Source organism: Poromitra crassiceps (genome assembly GCF_964638095.1).
Source record: "Poromitra crassiceps genome assembly, chromosome: 4".
Lineage (NCBI taxonomy): Eukaryota > Metazoa > Chordata > Actinopteri > Beryciformes > Melamphaidae > Poromitra > Poromitra crassiceps.
Window position 1 is genome coordinate 60,006,908 of NC_139626.1, and position 19,301 is coordinate 60,026,208.

Here is a 19,301-nt window from a genome sequence, read left to right on the forward strand (position 1 = left end):
GAAAAAAAGTGATGCATCGATTTAAGATGCATCGATAATCGTAATCGAATCGAATCGTAGCCCTCTGAATCGTAATCGAATCGAATCGTGAGGCCAGTGAAGATTCACAGCCCTAATAGTATATACAGTATATATATACTGTATATATTAGTATAGTATAGTATAGTATAGTATAGTATAGTATAGTATAGTATAGTATAGTATAGTATATACAGTACAGTATATATTAGTATAGTATATCACTGTGCAGAAATGACTAAGCACAGCACTGAGTCCAGATGGATCCACGAAACGAAACAGAATGTGACTTCACAGATCCATTTGAACCAGGCTACAGTAGAAGTAGAAAGTCCTTCAGCCAATCAGCATCGGATCCAGTCAAATCCAAATTCAGACAGAGGAACGGCGAAATAACATCTTTTCTGCTGAGAAACTCCACTGTTGCATACTCCTGTTCTTGTTTAATTGTTGTTATTTCATTGTTGTCTATTTCGGCAATAACTGCACTTATGGCTGTTTAAACTTGACATTACTGCTCGGGGCGGAGAGCCATGGAGGCAGCCATTACTGTTTTGCCAGCGGCGTTCAGGATTGGTTGGTTACGATGTCAACTACGAGGCATGTCCCTGATTGGCCCGTCCGCCTTATGGAATCTGAAGTAGCCCACCCCGGGGCAGAGGACAGACGGTCTCGTAGAACCAAACCAGAGACCTTTCATACTAGAGACACCCCACTCCAGGCGCCGCCGATCGTAAGAAATAGAGAGCCGCAGGAAGGAGTCCGGAAATCATCGATGCTAACAGTCCTGGTTCTTCACTGTTTTCGCCTATGGGAGTTTTGAATGGGTTTTTGGCGCGATGCTTCTAATAATCTGTCTGGGCAACGCTGGCTTAATCAAACGCGAACCAGTGTTTAGTAATATCATCTTCACACACGAGGACCACTTTTATGAGTTTTGAAGCTTTTACGTGCCGTTAAAAGGGCGGCTAGCTAGCAAACGGCTAAATGAGACTACACTGTTGAGTCGATGGGGATATTATACGTCAATAACGTCATCACTTCAAAGGACGAACACGGAAATTCTCTTTCCCTCACCTGGTTCAGGCCCGTTCAGCCCGGGGTAATCAGTGCACACATCAACAACAGTCCAGGTTGAGTGCTGACGTGACGTGGAAGCCTATGCGACAGTGTGTAGTTCTGGATTAGCTTAGCTCGAGCTTTTTACTTCTAGGGCTCGCATTTACGCTACAAAACTCATGAAAGTGGTCCTCATGTGTGAAGATTATCCGACTGAACTCTGGTTCGCGTTTGATTAATCTTGCGTTGCCCAGAGACCGTATTTGAAGCATCGCGGCAAAAACCCATTCAAAAATCCCATAGACAGAAACAGTGAAGAACCAGGAAGTCCGGGACTTCCGCGTTCTGACTACAAAAATACGTCATCCCTCTCTATTGAACTATTCTGGTCTCCTAAATGGGCGTGGTTATCAGCTTGTGATTGGGTGTCTGTCAATGGTATGAAACTTCATTGGCTGACCAGTCTCCTAAGGGGGAGTGGCAGTGGCGAAACCTCCGTAGCACAGATACAGGAAGTGAAGTGACTGGAAGTTTGGGTGTCTCTTGGGCAAAACACAAATGTGAGTTCACGTGTCCGGATGGTTTAGCAGCCTATAGCTACTGTGGGTGTGCCCTGCTTGAGTTGGCCATAATGTACCGTATCATAGAGAGCCAAAGTGAACGTCACTTCCTGCCTTTCTCCCTGTACCAGCGTCTGAAAAAATACAACGGTGCTGAACTTTTCTTTATCCCGTTTTAATTGTGCCACGGGCTACACGTGTTAAATTTGGTCAATTTAAAAGATAACGATGCATGTCAAGAAAGTCGCAGTTTGTCCTGAAACTGAAACGTAAGGTTTCGTTTTGTGAATCAACTACATCTCGTGTCGCACAATATACGTCACACCATCAACAACGTGGACTGGCAGGAGAGACGGACGTCGCTTACGGGACTGGTTGTGCGTAGTTTTTGACAGCCGGAATGTAGACGGCACCCGGGAGCAGTATGGGTTAGCGCCCCAGCCTGTGTCTTGCGTGAGGAAGAAGCCCAAAAAATCCACGAGAGGCCTTTTAGGAGGGCCATTCAAGCCGCAAGTGGAGCCTGCAGTACCACCACGGCCCAAGAAACATCATACCAGAATGAAACGTTTGGAGCGGGGGAGTCTGGTGCAACGCACAGGTCCTGGACCTGGTGAGACGTAGGAGGAGCCCGGACAGGGGGCAACCCACAGAGCCCAGTCCCTCCACGTGCCAGAGCCTCCCGGTCCCGGCAGAGTAGTTCCGGAGCAGCGGATTGAGTGGCCCTGTCTTTCTCTAAGAGGGCTGACCGTGGGTAGCTACTGGGACGTAAGTCGGGGCTTGATCAACCCCGGCTGGGTCACCTGGGCGAGGGTGTATGTCTGATGTTGCAAGACCCGAAACATCCTATGACCCCAGGGTACATCACTGATGATACGTCCCAGTTGCATCCATGTGATGTTTTTTTTTCTATATGATTTAATTCAATTCAATTCAATTCAATTTATTTGTCCACAATGTGGAAATTTGTCTTCGGCTTCACAGGTTTGCTTGTGTACAGAGAGGAATACATTACATTTCAACATGGGAGACAAATACATTACATTTCAACAAACACCAGGGTACACAGTACAGAACACAGGGATTGACAGGATGGAGACATAATACAACGTGGAACAGGGACAGGCAGTGATAACGGACATGGTTCTTATGTGGATGGGGTTTATGAATTTAGCAGGTTTATTGCATTTGGTATGAAGGATTTTTTGTAGATGTTTTTGGTTGCAGCGGGGACTCTGTAGCGTCTTCCTGAGGGCAGTTTTGTGAACTCAGAGAAGAGGGGATGTGCTGGGTCAGACACAATTTGTCTGGCTTTCCGTTTCGCTCGTTTTTTATATATCGATCCCAGTTGCTCCTGGTCCTTTCCAATCATTTTACTCGCCATGTTTGTTATTCGTGACAGTCTGTTTCTATTCATGGCTCCTAGATTTCCATACCATGTGCACATATCAAAGGTCAGGATACTTTCAACAAGGCTCTTGTAAACTGTCTCTAGAATGGCTTTGCTTATTCTATATGTGTCTAATTTCCTAATTAGATACAGGCGTTGCATTGCTCTTTTAAATATGTAGTCGGTGTTGGCTGTGAAACTTAAATTCGAGTCGAACAAGGTTCCTAAGTATTTAAATTCTTCCACATTTTATAACTTATATTATAACTTATAGTGCCACAGTTTTACCACAAACTGCGACTTTCTCGACTTGCAGAGTTATCTTTTACATTGACAAACATGACGTGTGTTACTCCTGTGGCACAATTCAAACGGGATAAAAAAGTTATAAAATCTGGCAGCCTTTTTCAGAATATATAAAGGGCATCCAAATTATCCCGCCAGCTCCGGACTGATGAACCTCTGGTCCCTCTTGTCTTGACCCCGATCTACAGTATCTGACCTCTGTATAAGCTACTTCTACTGACCTCTTTTTATCTTTAATTCTGTCTACCCCCCCCCCCCCCCCCTTGTTGTTTATCTTATTTGATATTATTTATTTACTTTTTTCTCTGTATTGTATTGTTGTTTTGCTGTAACTGTGAAGTTATGTGTGTTTGTGTTGTGATGTACGTGTTTTGTTTGTGTAAACTTGAAAAATCCCATAAATAAATCATAAAAAAAAAAAAAAAAAAAAGTAGTGACGTTTACTTTGGCTCTCTATACCTATGGAGGTTTGGTCATTAATAAATATCAGATGTGCTGACATAAATCAAGGAAGAAAAATAGAAAAAATGAGAGACAACGTACCTCACAGCGGCACAGCCTGTCGCACACTGTTTAGAGGAAACATGACGTTCCACCTGGAAGCCGTAGCACACGATGCACACCGTTTTGCAGATTGAACACACCCCAAGCATCTTCCCTGGAGACTGGATTACAATGAATCAATCAGCTAGTCTACAAACTAAAGCAGACAGATTTCAACACCTTGGAATATTATACCGTATACAGCGTAGCATGTAAGTTAGTGTTGATATCAGGCATCAGTTTTTTCACACAAAGATGATACGCTACACAGTTAGCCGGAATAACTTAACACTTTAGCATTTTTACAGCAAAAAGCAACCAAATCCACATCATCCATTTCAGGACATCCGTGTTTGTTTATAGACGTTTCAACTCGACAACATAAACATTCTAAATTTCCCCCAGCTTACTTTCTGTTGCAGTGTTTGCTAGTGACAGGAGGCCACAGAGCCATTTCACAGAAACCGTTTTGAGGAGGTGAAGGAGGAAGTAAAGCAGGTTTAACCAATACCATTAATGATGGTTCCATTCCATTTAGGTGTTCCAATGCCAGGGCCCTTGTTAATGTTATTGGTTGGTTGCACCTGCTTTACCACCTGAAAAATGTGAAAAAGGACTATATTTGTTAGTGATGTAAGCGGACAGTTGGAAGACAATTTTGACATTCGGACTGCACTATCATTAAAAAACCTCACTTCCTCTCCTTGACTGGATTTAAATATGATTATGTTCTACTTAGAAGTAGAGCATGACATTGCAGTAGTAGTACGCTACTATAGCGTCCATAACAGGAAATGCATCCCCTACCTTCTCTCTCTCTCTCTCTGCTCTGTAAAAACTACAACTCCAACAAGCTCGAGTCCAGGGCGAACCAAACATGTGTTAAACAGTGGAGGAGGTGGAGTTGACGCTGAGACTAGACGCTGGCGCGTTGGTTGAAAGAGAAAGCGGAGAATCTTGTTTTGGGGAAAAGAGAGGACAGTAATGGGCAAGAAGCACAAAAAGCACAAGTTGGGAAACAAAGGTGGAGGGAAAGGAATGGAAGCCTGTTCTCTGAATGATAGTGGTTCTCTGAATGATAGTGGTGGGGCTCTTCGTTATGCCCCTGTTAGTAGTGAGGAGGAAGAGTCGAATGGAGGAGAGAGAGGTAGTGGTAGCGACAACGAGAGCGAGGAAATGGCGGTGGTAGAAGCTGAGAGTGAAGGGTTGGAGGGAAAGATAAAGGAAATAAAACAGAAGGAATTGAGCGATGAGTCTGTGAGGAGAAAGGATTCTTTTCTTGTGGGAATGGTGTCTGTGACATGGGCAGACGGGATATTTAAGGATCCACATGTTGTAGGAAGGTTTATTGAAAAGAAAGTTGGAGTTGTGAGATCAGTTAAGATTACTAAAAGTGGTATGGTGGTGATTGAGTGTATGTCTGAGAGTCAGAGGAGAAAAGTGTTGGAGATTGTTAAGGGTGATGAGCTGGAACAGAATGAACGTGTGAAGTGTTTCCCGTTGGGAGTAGAAAAGAGAAGAAAAGGTGTGGTAAGTCAAGTGCCGTTGTCAGTGGATGCTAATACTTTTTTGGAGGTGGAAGGTGTGTATGAAGCAAGGAGAATGTCGAGATTTCGGGAAGGAAAGAGAGAAGAGAGTAATTGTGTGTGTTTAACCTTTGAAGGGGAATTGCCATCGCTAGTGTATAGTGATTATGTTTGTTACAGGGTGAGGCCCTTTGAGAGAGCGCCTATCAGGTGCTATTGCTGTCAGGAGTATGGACATGTGGCATCAGTGTGTACTAGGGAGAGAATATGTAGGAGATGTGGGAAGGAGGATTGTGGAGTAGTACTTAATGGAAGTGATATTGAAAGTTGCAGTGTGGGGAAGGAACAGCTCAGGTGTTTGCATTGTGAGGGGAATCATGATGCAGGGTCTGTGGATTGTCCACGAAGAAAGAAGGAAAGGGAGGTAAACAAAATCAGAGAAGAACGGGGGACGTCATATGCTGAGGCTGTTAAAAGGTGGAAAGGGGAAAGAAATGAGGGCAGGGTGATTGTACAAAGGGAGCCGGAAAAGGAAAGAGCAAGTCACAGTAATATCTGTATGGACAAGAAGCGATTCCTGGCATTCATCGCCATGGTGATAAACTGTGCTGCTAGTATGACTGGGAAGACAGAGAGGACTGAAATGGTGGTTGACGCTGCAAAGAGATTTCTGGATGTGGTTGATGTATCTGGAGCAGAGATAGATACAATACTGAGAGATGCATTTGTGCAAACTCAGGCGTCTGCATCTGGAAAGTAATTATGATTCTGAGTACTTTGGGTGGATATGGATATGGGGTTATTTTGTTTATTTTAGTTCAATTAAGATCAGTTTAGGTTTAGTTCAGTAGATGGCGGTAATGCAACATTTTGGATGCCAACCGCCGTAAAACTAAACAGAAGAAGAAGAAGAAGCTCGAGTCCAGTCAAAGAGCATGGAAGGAAAGAGACGAAACTCCGGCCATTTTTGGAAACAGAATGCGCCTCGCAGTGGTCAGCTGCGGTAGCGCGGGCCCCTATAATCAGCCTCTCTAAACAGTAACTCAACGGGAGAACACTCTAAATTTCGTGGATTCACATCTTTTCTGGGCGTACTGCAAATCTTGATTGAAGTGGTGTAGTGCAGGGATGTAAAACAACAACCATATTGTGGAAACTAAGCAAAATTTTTCGTTTTTTTCTTTTAGTTTTTTCAAGATAAATAGTAAATGCAAAGGACCCGAGGTTAAAACCACGGCAACACACTTCTGACGGAGTGGACGACAGCCGCATTAGCTATTTATCTTGAAAAAACTAAACAAAGAAAACGAAACATTTTGCTTAGTTTCCACAATATGGTTGTTGTTTTACATCCCTGCACTACACCACTTCAGTCAAGATTTGCAGTACGCCCAGAAAAGATGTGAATCCACGAAATTTAGAGTGTTCTCCCGTTGAGTTACTGTTTAGAGAGGCTGATTATAGGGGCCCGCGCTACCGCAGCTGACCACTGCGAGCCTGTGCGAGGTTCTTTTGGCGCTGTCACGCTTCCAAAAATAAAAAATGGCGGAGGCTGCTGGGCGCTGATGTTGCAATGGGGCAATATGGAGCTTTCAGTTCTTTCCATAAAAGTTCTTTGGTCCAGTCCAGCTGACTGGTGGTCACATGACCCGGATCACGTGACCACCAGCAGTCAGAACACGACAACATGGCGGACGTGGACGCAGTGAAGTGTCTGAGCGGTCTGCTGAACGGAATAGCTCAGTCGGTGTATTACAACAAGGCGGAGGTGACAGAGGAGCTGCTGAAACACGAGCTGTACCCCGACCTGCCGCAGCAAGACTTCCAGGGCTTGCACGACAAGATGAAGGGGCTACTAAAGGTACTAAACACACTCATGCGTTAGCATACATTCTTGTAGGGGTAGGGTAATATTGACGTGACGCTAAATATTAAGAAACGACTTTATTTAAAATGTCCGAGTAACGTTGCAGTTAATACAAAACTGTCGCGTTAGTGCTATTGAAGTGTGGCTGTAATGTGTAGTGGAAGGATGGACATTGGACCATAACAAATTAACAAACGTTCCTCACCTACCCCGAAGTAAGGGATACATTCTCTTCTCTCAGTCTTGCCCGCCTCCACAGAGCGGACCTGCAGCTTTTACTGAATTAGTATTATCGACTAGTTGTTTTGGGGTGTTTTGCTCAAGGACTAGCTACATTAATGTGTGTGTGTTGTCTCCTCTTGTAATCCTCGCCTGTCGTCAGCAGGGGGCAGCACTAACACACCTGTCACAACTCTGCTTCGACTTATCACATGTTTTAGTTGATGCTTTTAAAAAGTATAAAAAAGGCACGCACATCCAGTGAGGGGTTAAAACCAGGTGCAGGACCGAAGTGCAATTAAGTCATAAAAATAGAGTCCATACACTGGCAACCACAAATAAATATTTGGGAGCAGCTGCCAGTGTGCGGACTCTATTTTTATTACTTAGTTGATGCTTTTACCAGTAGATTAAAGCTTCCCTTCCACCATCACAAGCAAGCAAAGGTTGCCAGATGTGTCGGTTCAATGGTGGCTCATGGTAAACACTGTATATTACAATAGACTACTTGCACAACTCCACTACTTCCTGAAATGAGCGCATCTTGGTTTCCTGTCCTACACTATTGGATGAACTGATTAATCAGGTGTGCCTGATCACTGTTGTTGTGACTGCAGCAGTCAGGCACACCTGACATTAATCAGTTCATCCAATAGTGTAGGACAGGAAACCAAGATGCCCTACTCATTTCAGGAAGTAGTGGAGTTGTGCAAGTAGTCTATTGTGCTTCTTTGCTGTTATTAATTAATTGGTGCCGTTTTAAGAGTGTTCTGTTTTTTTTTAAAGGGGTTGTACAACTTCTAGCTGGGGTGTAAGGCCTAGCAGTTTCTGTCATCATCCTCTCACCCGCATGCCAGTTGAAACACATGTGTCCATATATAAAACACACAGGGAGGTTGCCAGCACAACTGCATATAGCAGCCTTCTCCAAAACAACTGAAGTCAGTGGACCAGTTCTTCACAGTTCCAAAAAGACCTTTATTTACACCATAATTTAGTGACAATCTGAACTACAGCCGAGTGATTTCAGAATCAGTCAGTTTATTTACCATCTGCTGCAGTAGAAACGACATTGGAGTTGGGGTGCAAAGCTTAAAAACATACATAACAAATCATACCAACACAACATATAAAAACCTGATGAAGACGTATGTACGTCGAAACGTTGTCTGACCATTTTGCACCTTAAATAAAAGGCATCATTGGATCCGAGCTGCTCCAGACTTATTCTTTTAAGTATTATTGCGTCCCTCCTGTGATGCACCGGACCTGCCAGTTCCTACAGCTGAAGCGCAGTTGGATCCTTCACTTTTGACAACATATAAAAACATTTAGATGGGGATGTCACGATACTAGGGGGTAGGGGTGGGAATCACCAGATGCCCACGATACGATACTGAAACGATACTTGAGTCACGATACGATAGTATTGCGATACTGCGATATTTTCGATATTGCGATATATCGATATTGCGATATATTGAATATTGCGATATTTTGATATATTGCGATTTCTTACTTTTTCAACTGCAAATGATGTCCCCAAAGGAAAACTTTGTCAACATCTGGTTTATATAAGAACAATTTTTCAGTCTGTACATCTGACTTCAACCATTTTATTGCAGCAACATTGTCAAGTACCGTAAATTCCGGACTATAAGCCGCGGCTTTTTTCCCGTTTTTTGGCCCCTGCGGCTTATATAACGGTGCGGCTTATCTATGGATTTTTTCAGAAAAAAAAAAAAAAATACAAATAAAATCTCTCTTTTTTAGCACTCTTTCTAACTATAAATCCACTTCTGTTTTAATTTCCTCTCTTGCCCTCTTTTCACCACACCGCGGACACTGTGTGCACTGTAAAAATAAACAACGGTGGTGTTGTGTTATGTTGTTTTGTTGAAATGTTACGGTAATACGGTAAATGGGAGCTTCCTCAAACAGCCATCTCTTTCCCGACAATCCCCTCTGTGCGTGACCACTTACATATGGTAATTACGGTAAGCAAACGGCCACTCGGCCATCAACTCCCTCCCCCGACTACCAGGAGAAAATCACAAACTTCGGCGAATTCACACAAAGGAAGATCAAGGAATATTCACAACAAGACGAGCAGTAGAAGCAACACTCTCACTTACCATGGGGAAGGTACGCAGAAATTCACACGACGCAGCTTTCAAGTTGAAAGCAGTCAATCTCGCATTAAAAGAGGGAAACAGAGCAGCCGCGCGTAACCTGGGCATCGATGAGTCAATGGTGAGGCGTTGGACGGTGCAGCAGGAGGAACTGTCTCAGTGCAAGAAGACCAAAAAGTCCTTCAGAGGTCATAAAAGCATCCACAATCACCAACGGGTTCCAAAACGCTGGACTGCTGCGGGATGAAGAGGATGACGCCGCCACAGCTGGCGCTGAGGGCCGTCAGAGGCTTCAGAGGCTGTTCGATGCCGACAGTGACGAAGAGGAGTTCGTTGGTTTTGAGTGACAATGAAGGAGAGAGGAGAGTGGTTGACGAAGCCACCCTGAACCTGTTCGTTTCCGACACTGAAGATGAGGACTTTGGTGGTTTCAGTACGCAGGAAGAAGAGGAAGACGAGGATTAGTGACTTGACTTCTCTGGTTACAGGTTTGCTGCACATATAGCCTATTGTTGTGTGATTTTGTCTGGGGATTAGTGACCTGACTTTTGTTTTGTTTTGTTGAAATGTTAATAAATGGGAGCTTCCCCAAACAGCCATCTCTTTCCCGACATTCCTCTCTGTGCACGAACCCTTTCATATGGTAATTAAACATCAAAACACCCGCGGCTTATAGACCGGTGCGGCTTATATAAGAAAAAAATAGTCAATTTTGGTCCCGCGGCTTATATACCGGTGCGCCTTATAGTCCGGAATTTACGGTAGACAGACCAACAACTTTCATAAAGTCATGTCATAGTTGCATGCACCTGACAAACTGAACTGTTTGTTACAGTCTACTTACAGTCCACCTTAACTGGATGTGTGTGTGGACTACTGTACTTATGTAGTTTTTGCAACTTCACTTCACTTACACAAAACATTTTGTGCAGCCCATTCAGTAACTGGGGAATTTGTAAATGACTGTTATGACAAAACTGTTACTGTTAAAACAAAATGAAAATATGCTACCGTTTGTTTACTGCTGGCCTTGGAACTAAAGTTTATAGTAGCCCGGTGGCCTGGCATGGCCTGCAAAAAAAAAAAATTTTTTTTTTTTTTTTTTTTGCAATATCGATATTTGGCGTCCAAATATCGATACGATATCGTCAGGCAAAATATCGCGATACTGTGGTGTATCGATTTTCCCCCCCACCCCTACTAGGGGGGGGGGTGACAACACATCAAGAAGCATAAAAAATAAACAAAGACAGATGGACAGACAGGCACACGCTTCTCCATAATAGGCCAGATAAAACTCATTAAAGACGTTGCACTTACAGCAGATTACCCCTGCTCTACTCATCAGCCTATCAGAACACTTTGAGCTTGTTGAAGCAACAGATACCCACCAATGATAGGGAGGGAGACATCAGTAGTATGTTTGATTTTTCATTAAGAGAAAGCACTGCTGGTAACCATGCTGTTGCAAATTGAGTATTGTATCCGTTTTAAATTTTTAGTATTGATACTTATCGATACTATTGATACCTGTTGCAAATGAGTATTTTATCCATTTGAAATGTTGAGTATTGCTTTTTATCGATACTTTTGACAACCCTATTAGATAGGGCTGTGAATCTTCACTGGCCTCACGATTCGATTACGATTCAGAGAGCTACGTTTTGATTCAATTACGATTATCGTTGCATCTCGATGCATCTCGATGCATCTTAAATCGATGCATCACTTTTTTTCCCCAATACTAGATTTATTTTTTCTCACTTACTTTTTTCTCACTGTGTGGCTACTTTTAAAATAAAAGTGCATTTGGAATTGCATTGTATTATGATCCATAATAAAAATAAACAACTGCATGTACTTCCATTATATACAGTATATATATATATATATATATATATATATATATATATATATATATTACCCATCCCTAGCTGCTTGATTGTGAATTTTGTGTCTGTAACTTCTGTATATGTTCTTTTGTAACAGGGCACTCTTGGAAATGAGAGCTCGCTCTCAAGTGCTTCCCTGTATAAATAAAGGCTAAAAAAAAAATATATATATATATATATATATATATATATTATAATCGATTTTTGACACTTGTGAATCAATGCAGAATCGTGCACGTCCGCATCGTGATGCATCTTATAATCGATTATTTTTGACACCCCTACTGTACGTAGGGGTGTCAAAAATAATCGATAAAATATATATACAATATATATATTTTTTTATGATCAAATAAAATATAATGGAAGTACATGCAGTTGTTTATTTTAATTATGGATCATAATACAATGCAATTCCAAATGCACTTTTATTTTAAAAGTAGCCACACAGTGAGAAAAAAGAAAGTGAGAAAAAATAAATCATGTATTGGGGAAAAAAAGTGATGCATGCCATCGATTTAAGATGCATCGAGATGCATCGATAATCGTAATCGAATCGAATCGTAGCCCTCTGAATCGTAATCGAATCGTGAGGCCAGTGAATCACAGCCCTAGTAGGTAGTCTAGACAAGTGCATAGATCTAACATGTGGAATTGTGATCGTTCAGTCTACGCACTGCACTTTAGAGCTGCAACAATTAATCAATTAATCGATTAGCCGATCGACGGAAAGATAATCGACAACTATTTTGATATTCGAGGAATCGTTTCGAGTATTTTTTTAAGAAAGACAAGTCAAAGTTTTCTGATTTGAGCTTCTTAAATGTGAATATTTTCTGGTTTCACTCCTCTATAATGTAACAGTAAACTGAATATATCTTTGTGTTGTGGACAAAACAAGACACTTGAGGACGTCATGTTGGGCTTTGGGAAACACTGATCGACATTTTCTTACATTTTCTAGACCAAACAACTAATCGATTAATCAAGAAAATAATCGACAGATTAATCGATGATTAAAATAATCGTTAGTTGCAGCCCTGCTGCGCTTGGGAAGAAGCTATTTGTAAAGCGAGTGGTGGAGCATTTAATAGAGCGGTATCACCTGCCCATGGGGAGTAGATCAAAGAAGCTGGCGGCCGGATGACCTGCAGGATCTCTGACAATACTGACCTGCAGGATCTCTGACAATACTGACCTGCAGGATCTCTGACAATACTGACCTGCAGGGTCCCTGACAATACTGACCTGCAGGGTCCCTGACAATACTGACCTGCAGGGTCCCTGACAATACTGACCTGCAGGGTCCCTGACAATACTGACCTGCAGGATCCCTGACAATACTGACCTGCAGGATCTCTGACAATACTGACCTGCAGGATCTCTGACAATCCTGACAATACTGACCTGCAGGGTCCCTGACAATACTGACCTGCAGGGTCCCTGACAATACTGACCTGCAGGATCCCTGACAATACTGACCTGCAGGATCTCTGACAATACTGACCTGCAGGATCTCTGACAATACTGACCTGCAGGGTCCCTGACAATACTGACCTGCAGGATCCCTGACAATACTGACCTGCAGGGTCCCTGACAATACTGACCTGCAGGGTCCCTGACAATACTGACCTGCAGGGTCCCTGACAATACTGACCTGCAGGGTCCCTGACAATACTGACCTGCAGGATCTCTGACAATACTGACCTGCAGGGTCCCTGACAATACTGACCTGCAGGATCTCTGACAATACTGACCTGCAGGGTCCCTGACAATACTGACCTGCAGGGTCCCTGACAATACTGACCTGCAGGATCTCTGACAATACTGACCTGCAGGCTCCCTGACAATACTGACCTGCAGGATCCCTGACAATACTGACCTGCAGGGTCCCTGACAATACTGACCTGCAGGGTCCCTGACAATACTGACCTGCAGGGTCCCTGACAATACTGACCTGCAGGATCTCTGACAATACTGACCTGCAAGATCCCTGACAATACTGACCTGCAAGATCCCTGACAATACTGACCTGCAAGATCCCTGACAATACTGACCTGCAGGATCCCTGACAATACTGACCTGCAGGATCCCTGACAATACTGACCTGCAGGGTCCCTGACAATACTGACCTGCAGGGTCTCTGACAATACTGACCTGCAGGGTCTCTGACAATACTGACCTGTAGCAGGGTCCCTGACAATACTGACCTGTAGGGTCCCTGACAATACTGACCTGCAGGGTCCCTGACAATACTGACCTGCAGGGTCTCTGACAATACTGACCTGCAGTGTCTCTGACAATACTGACCTGCAGGGTCCCTGACAATACTGACCTGCAGGATCTCTGACAATACTGACCTGCAGGGTCCCTGACAATACTGACCTGCAGGGTCCCTGACAATACTGACCTGCAGGGTCCCTGACAATACTGACCTGCAGGGTCCCTGACAATATTGACCTGCAGGATCCCTGACAATACTGACCTGCAGGATCCCTGACAATACTGACCTGCAGGATCCCTGACAATACTGACCTGCAGGATCCCTGACAATACTGACCTGCAGGATCCCTGACAATACTGACCTGCTCTGACAATACTCACCTGCAGGGTCTCCAGGGCTCGAAATTAACTTTTTGACCCACCGGCCAGTGGCGGGTAGTAGGGGTGTGCCGATTAATCGTATAATCGATGCATCGCGATTAGTCACGTGACGATTAAAATCGATTCACAATGTTCGATTATCGATTTTTTTTTTTTTTGCAATTTTTTTTTGCTTTATTTGCAAAAAATACGGTATTTCGCCCGGAAAGCAGTTCCTTAACTGTAAAACGAGACCAAAACCGAAGTTTCGATTCTGGAATAAAAGATCGATTCAAAAAATCGTGACATAAAAAATCGCGATACTTAGGTGAATCGATTTTTCCCCCCACCCCTAATAGGCAGAGTTCAGAGCTATAGAGATTGCATCAAATAATGGTGTATAGGTCTTTTCCAGTGTGATTGTTTGCCTGTTTTGTCTTGGAATCCTGTTATAGACCCTTCTCACGGGGGCCATTTTGTGTCGAAGAGGTAGCGTTAACACACGTGCAAGCAAAACACTAATGAGGGTGTTTTCCACTAGGGCTGTGCCGATTCACTTATCTCCCGATTCGATACTATCACGATACTTGGGTGCCGATTCGATATATATTGCGATTCTACGATTATTGCGATTCGATATTACGATTTATTGCGATTTTTGTTTCTTTTTTTCCTTTTCTTTTTTCAGTTTGTTTGCTTTTTTACACTAGAACATGGGAAAAGTTGAATCATACACTTCTAGAGACTGTATATTATATCATGAGTAGGGCTGGGCGATATAGTTTAGTTTAGTTTAGTTTATTAGGATCCCCATTAGCCATTGCACAAGGCAACAGCTACTCTTCCTGGGGTCCACAGTCAAAACAAACAATACAGATACATTACAAATATGCAAAGTAAAAGACAAAACACATTTTAAAATCATAAATTTAAGACAAACAAGAGAAAACAAACAAAAACTCACTCAACCTGGTTCTAAATACAGCATATGTCCATCCAAATAACCATGTAACCTCCATCACAATATTCCTAAAATACTATACAATATATACAGGCATATAATACTATAATATAATACATCTACCTATAGCCTAACTAATACATTACTATCCGTTTAACAATCATTATCTATTATCTGTCCACCCATAGTACATCCTTATGTTATATAACGTCTAACTATATTACTACATTAATTACTATCACCTCTATACGATATCTAGGTGTATAATCACTATTTCTAATACCAGTTCCATTCATTGCGTATAATTAACTAGTTATGAAATTATAAAATGTACTTTTAGCTTCTTTTTAAGTCTATATCTACTTTCTATATTTATAATTGTAGGAGGTAGAGCATTCCATTCAGACATGGCTCGGTACATGACAGATTTTTTCATTGCATTTGTTCTAGGCCTAGGTAACGTGAAATGCTCCCTCGCAACCTGTCTGGTAGTGCGGGTATGTCTGTCACATGTATATTGAATATGATTATATAAACATTCTGGTTCCTTGCTACCACAGATCTTTCTGAAAAACAAAATTAAACTCACAAGCAGTCTTTGTTCCACCATCAGCCATGCTAGTTTTTTATGCATTAGCACTGCACTTAACCTGTAATTACATTTAAGTGCAATACGAGCTGCTTTGTTTTGACCAATTTGTAGTTTCCTTAGTTCCTTTTTTGATGCACTGGACCATACAGCAGGACAGTAGTCAAGATGACACAAGACCAGTGCTTGTATAACCTGGACCACTGAATCAGATGTTAAATACTCAGCAGATCTTCTGATTAATGCTAACCCCTTCCCCATTTTCTTAGTTATGTGATCAATAACATAATAGTAGCAATAATAGTAGCAATAATAGTAGTTAAAAAGTATATCGATATAACATATTTCATATCAGTCGATATTGATAATTATTGATAATTGTAATTACCCGTTTTTATTAATAAAAAACATGAGAAGAAAAAGGTTGCATTTACCCACTTTATTTTGAACCACCTTATTTTCAAGGCACACAGGTAGGTCTAATTTGTCACACACACATACATGCTCTGAGTGCAACTGCAAGCAGTAATTTACAGACATGGTGACGTTTTATTTTGATGACAGCCTAGCATTGCCAGCCTTCTAAAAAAACGTTTGGTAACGTGTATTTCAGGGTTGTAGGGTTAACGTTAGGTGAATCAGAGGTGTGGAAAAGCCTGGGTTTTGCTTTGACTTGCTTAACTACAAATATGCCATAGGCTTATGTAGGGCTGTAGGGCGACCGCGCTGGGGACCGCGCGCCGTTGGTTGGGCGAGAAAAAGCCTTGTCTGGCTGAAAATGCGGTACATTTCTCCATATGAGTTTTATATACCCATCAAGACTCCGCCCAAGCAGAAGACATAAAGTCATAAGCTGTGTGCTCAATAGATGACACAATGAGTTATTCCTGTGCCAAAGTACAAGTAAAACCTTTCCAACAGTTCAACTTTGTCTCTGCTCACAGAAGTGAATTGAGCTGCGGATGCCCCGCATTCCATAAAGTAACGTTGCAGACGTCGTATTTGTGAAATTCGTGTCTTAATCGTTAATTTCCCGGGCGCTTATTAATAGAGCACGAATTAAACGTTAACACGAATTGAAACTCACCAACATCGAATTCTTTGTAACACCGGGTGAGATCAAACCATCGCGTCACTAGCAATGCCACCATTGCCAAGGGATATGATTAGCTGTGTGTGAGTGGGGGCGGGTCATGGGGCGGGTGCACTCGGAGTTTGTCCGTTAAATGATTGGCTGTTTCCGTGTCACTTGTACTAACAAGGTACATGATTGGGTGTATGAGCCACGTAGCAGAGGGAAGCGCTCTATAACGTGCTGGATGAAAGTGGTAACATTTCATACATAAACAGAAAAAAATGACGCGATTATCGAATCTGGAATAAAAGATCGATTAAAAAAATCGTGACATTAAAAATCACGATACTTAAGTGAATCGATTTTTCCCCCACCCCTATTTTCCACTAATTATTGGAATTTGGAAACCCTAGTGTTTTGCTTGCACCTGTGTTTATTCTGCCTTTTCAACACAAAATGCCCCCCCGTGAAAAGGGTCTATTCGGAGTTAATAATAACAGCATTTTTACATAAACTTGTGTGGAATCTGATCAAAACGTCTTGTTAGGATTTGAATCAATAGACCTTTTTCACAGGGGCCATTTTGTGTCAAAAAGGCAGGGTAAACACATGTGCAAGCAAAACACTAATGAGGGTTTCCAAATTCCAATCATGGAAGTTGGAAACCCTCATTAGTGTTTTGCTTGCAGTTGCAAAAAGAAAACAGACGGAATCATGGAATTTGGTAATAAAAATGAAATCACCTGTAAAAAAATGAATATTGCAGAATTTTCCATAATTTGGCTGAAATTGATAAAAGTAGGCCGAATTATCTAAATAAGAAGTAGATCTAATGATCGTACTCCAGTAACCTAAATTATTTCATAATTGTAATATAGGCCTAGATGAGAAATGATTCAGTTTCCGATTGGGGTGTTTTGAGAGGGGGGTCGGCCTTGCGTGGGACCCTTACTGCACCTCACAACTTAGTTTTCACCTTGAAAAACATGTGGAAGAGACTGTCTGAGAGAACCAAGTCGTCAAAACAAGAAAAAATATCACTCCTAACCCTAAATTAATTAAAATGGAAAAAACTGAGAAAAATAAAGCAGAATTTGGAGGCGGGGAAAACGGATTTCATATGGCTCTAGTTTACCCTGCCTTTTCGACACAAAATGGCCCCCGTAAAAAGGCTCAATTGTGTTTTGTGTTAAGGGCCTCCCATACACAACCAGTGTAGTAGTGTTGATCAGGTCTACAATAAACCTTGAATCAATCAATCTGCATCATATCCTTCCTGAGGATGACAACACCAACACCCCATTTTACACCGTTTTTTTTGATGTGACCTGTATCCGGATAAGTTATCTGCACGTTATCTGGATATACGCACGATAATGCAAGGTGTAAATGCATCGTGATCAGGATGTGATCCGAACTTCCTGACCACATCTGGAGGTAGTCTACTGTCTAGCTCACATTGTGTTCGGATCTCTTACACCCCATTTACACCTGTTTTTTTTTTTTATGTGACCATAGATGGGCATTTCTAGCAAAAACACGATTCGAAATTCGCTGGCCAAAGTCGACTTTTAATCGGATTTTTTTTTTTTTTTTTTTTTTTTTTTTTTTTTTTTTTTTTTTTTTTAGTGAAATGTTGCATTGTCTCCCCTGATTCTAAGTCTAAGGCTTTATTAATTAATAGAAAAAGCTTCTGCTGTGGATTTTTAGCTCAAACAAGCATTGCACTACTGAAGTAAAGAACATGTTACATGACATTGACATTTTCGAAAATAAAAAACAGTTTTGACAATCATGAGTGGTTCATTAAATATTTAGTAGGCTCAGGTCTGAGTGCCAAAGGGGTGCCAAAGTCACCCCCTCTCCCTCTTCATGGGATTTCATCCGCCATTCATTTTTCCATAAACCTTGCTTAAAATGCTTATAAAAATTGTTTTACTTGACTTGAAACCAAGCGATTCGACTATACTTAGAATCAGGGGAGACAATGCAACATTTCACTCAAAAAAAAAAAAAAAAAAATGGGTTTTCTTTTCGAATTTCGACTTTCAATAATAAAAGTCGACGTTGATAATAACAACGATTATTCGAAAATTCGAAATTCGATGCCCATCCCTACTGTATACAGGATACAGGTCACATATAAAAACCCGGTGTAAAATGGGGTGTTATTTACTTTCATGAAAAGCCAATAGAGGTATCAATGTATGGGCCCGACCGTGGTGTGCAGAATAACACTGCTGCAGCTAACACCCCCCCTCCTCCTTGACTCCTCCCCCTCCCAGTCCATCGCCACAGCAGACATGGACCACGGCCAGCTGGAGGCCTTCCTCACAGCCCAGAGCAGGAAGCAGGGGGGCGGGGGGGCGAGCGCGGAGCAGGCCGCCGCCCTCTCCCGCTTCTGGAAGAGCCAGCGTGTGCGAGTGAGGGAGAGCCTGCTGGGCCAGAGTCGCTGGGAGCCCGGCCTCAGGGGCGTCTCCTGGAGGGTGGACCTCCAGACGGCCGCCGGGCGGGGCGGCGCGGCCCACAGCGGCCCCGTCACTCTGCTGGAGCTGGAGCTGGGCCGCGCGGGACAGGTGAGAGA

The 19,301-nt window shown here is 42.5% G+C and overlaps 1 protein-coding gene across 1 annotated transcript in view; it reads left to right on the forward strand.

The window, feature by feature from the left end:
* Window positions 1-7,086: 7,086 nt before the first annotated feature.
* Window positions 7,087-19,301, forward strand: part of commd1 (copper metabolism (Murr1) domain containing 1) — a gene marked incomplete at its 5' end in the record, with an annotated part of 48,941 nt that continues 36,726 nt past the window's right edge. The window contains 2 exons of the mRNA XM_083635202.1: window positions 7,087-7,260; window positions 19,003-19,293. Of these exons, the coding sequence (XP_083491328.1) occupies window positions 7,087-7,260; window positions 19,003-19,293 (465 nt within the window). The remainder of the gene's footprint in view (window positions 7,261-19,002; window positions 19,294-19,301) is intronic.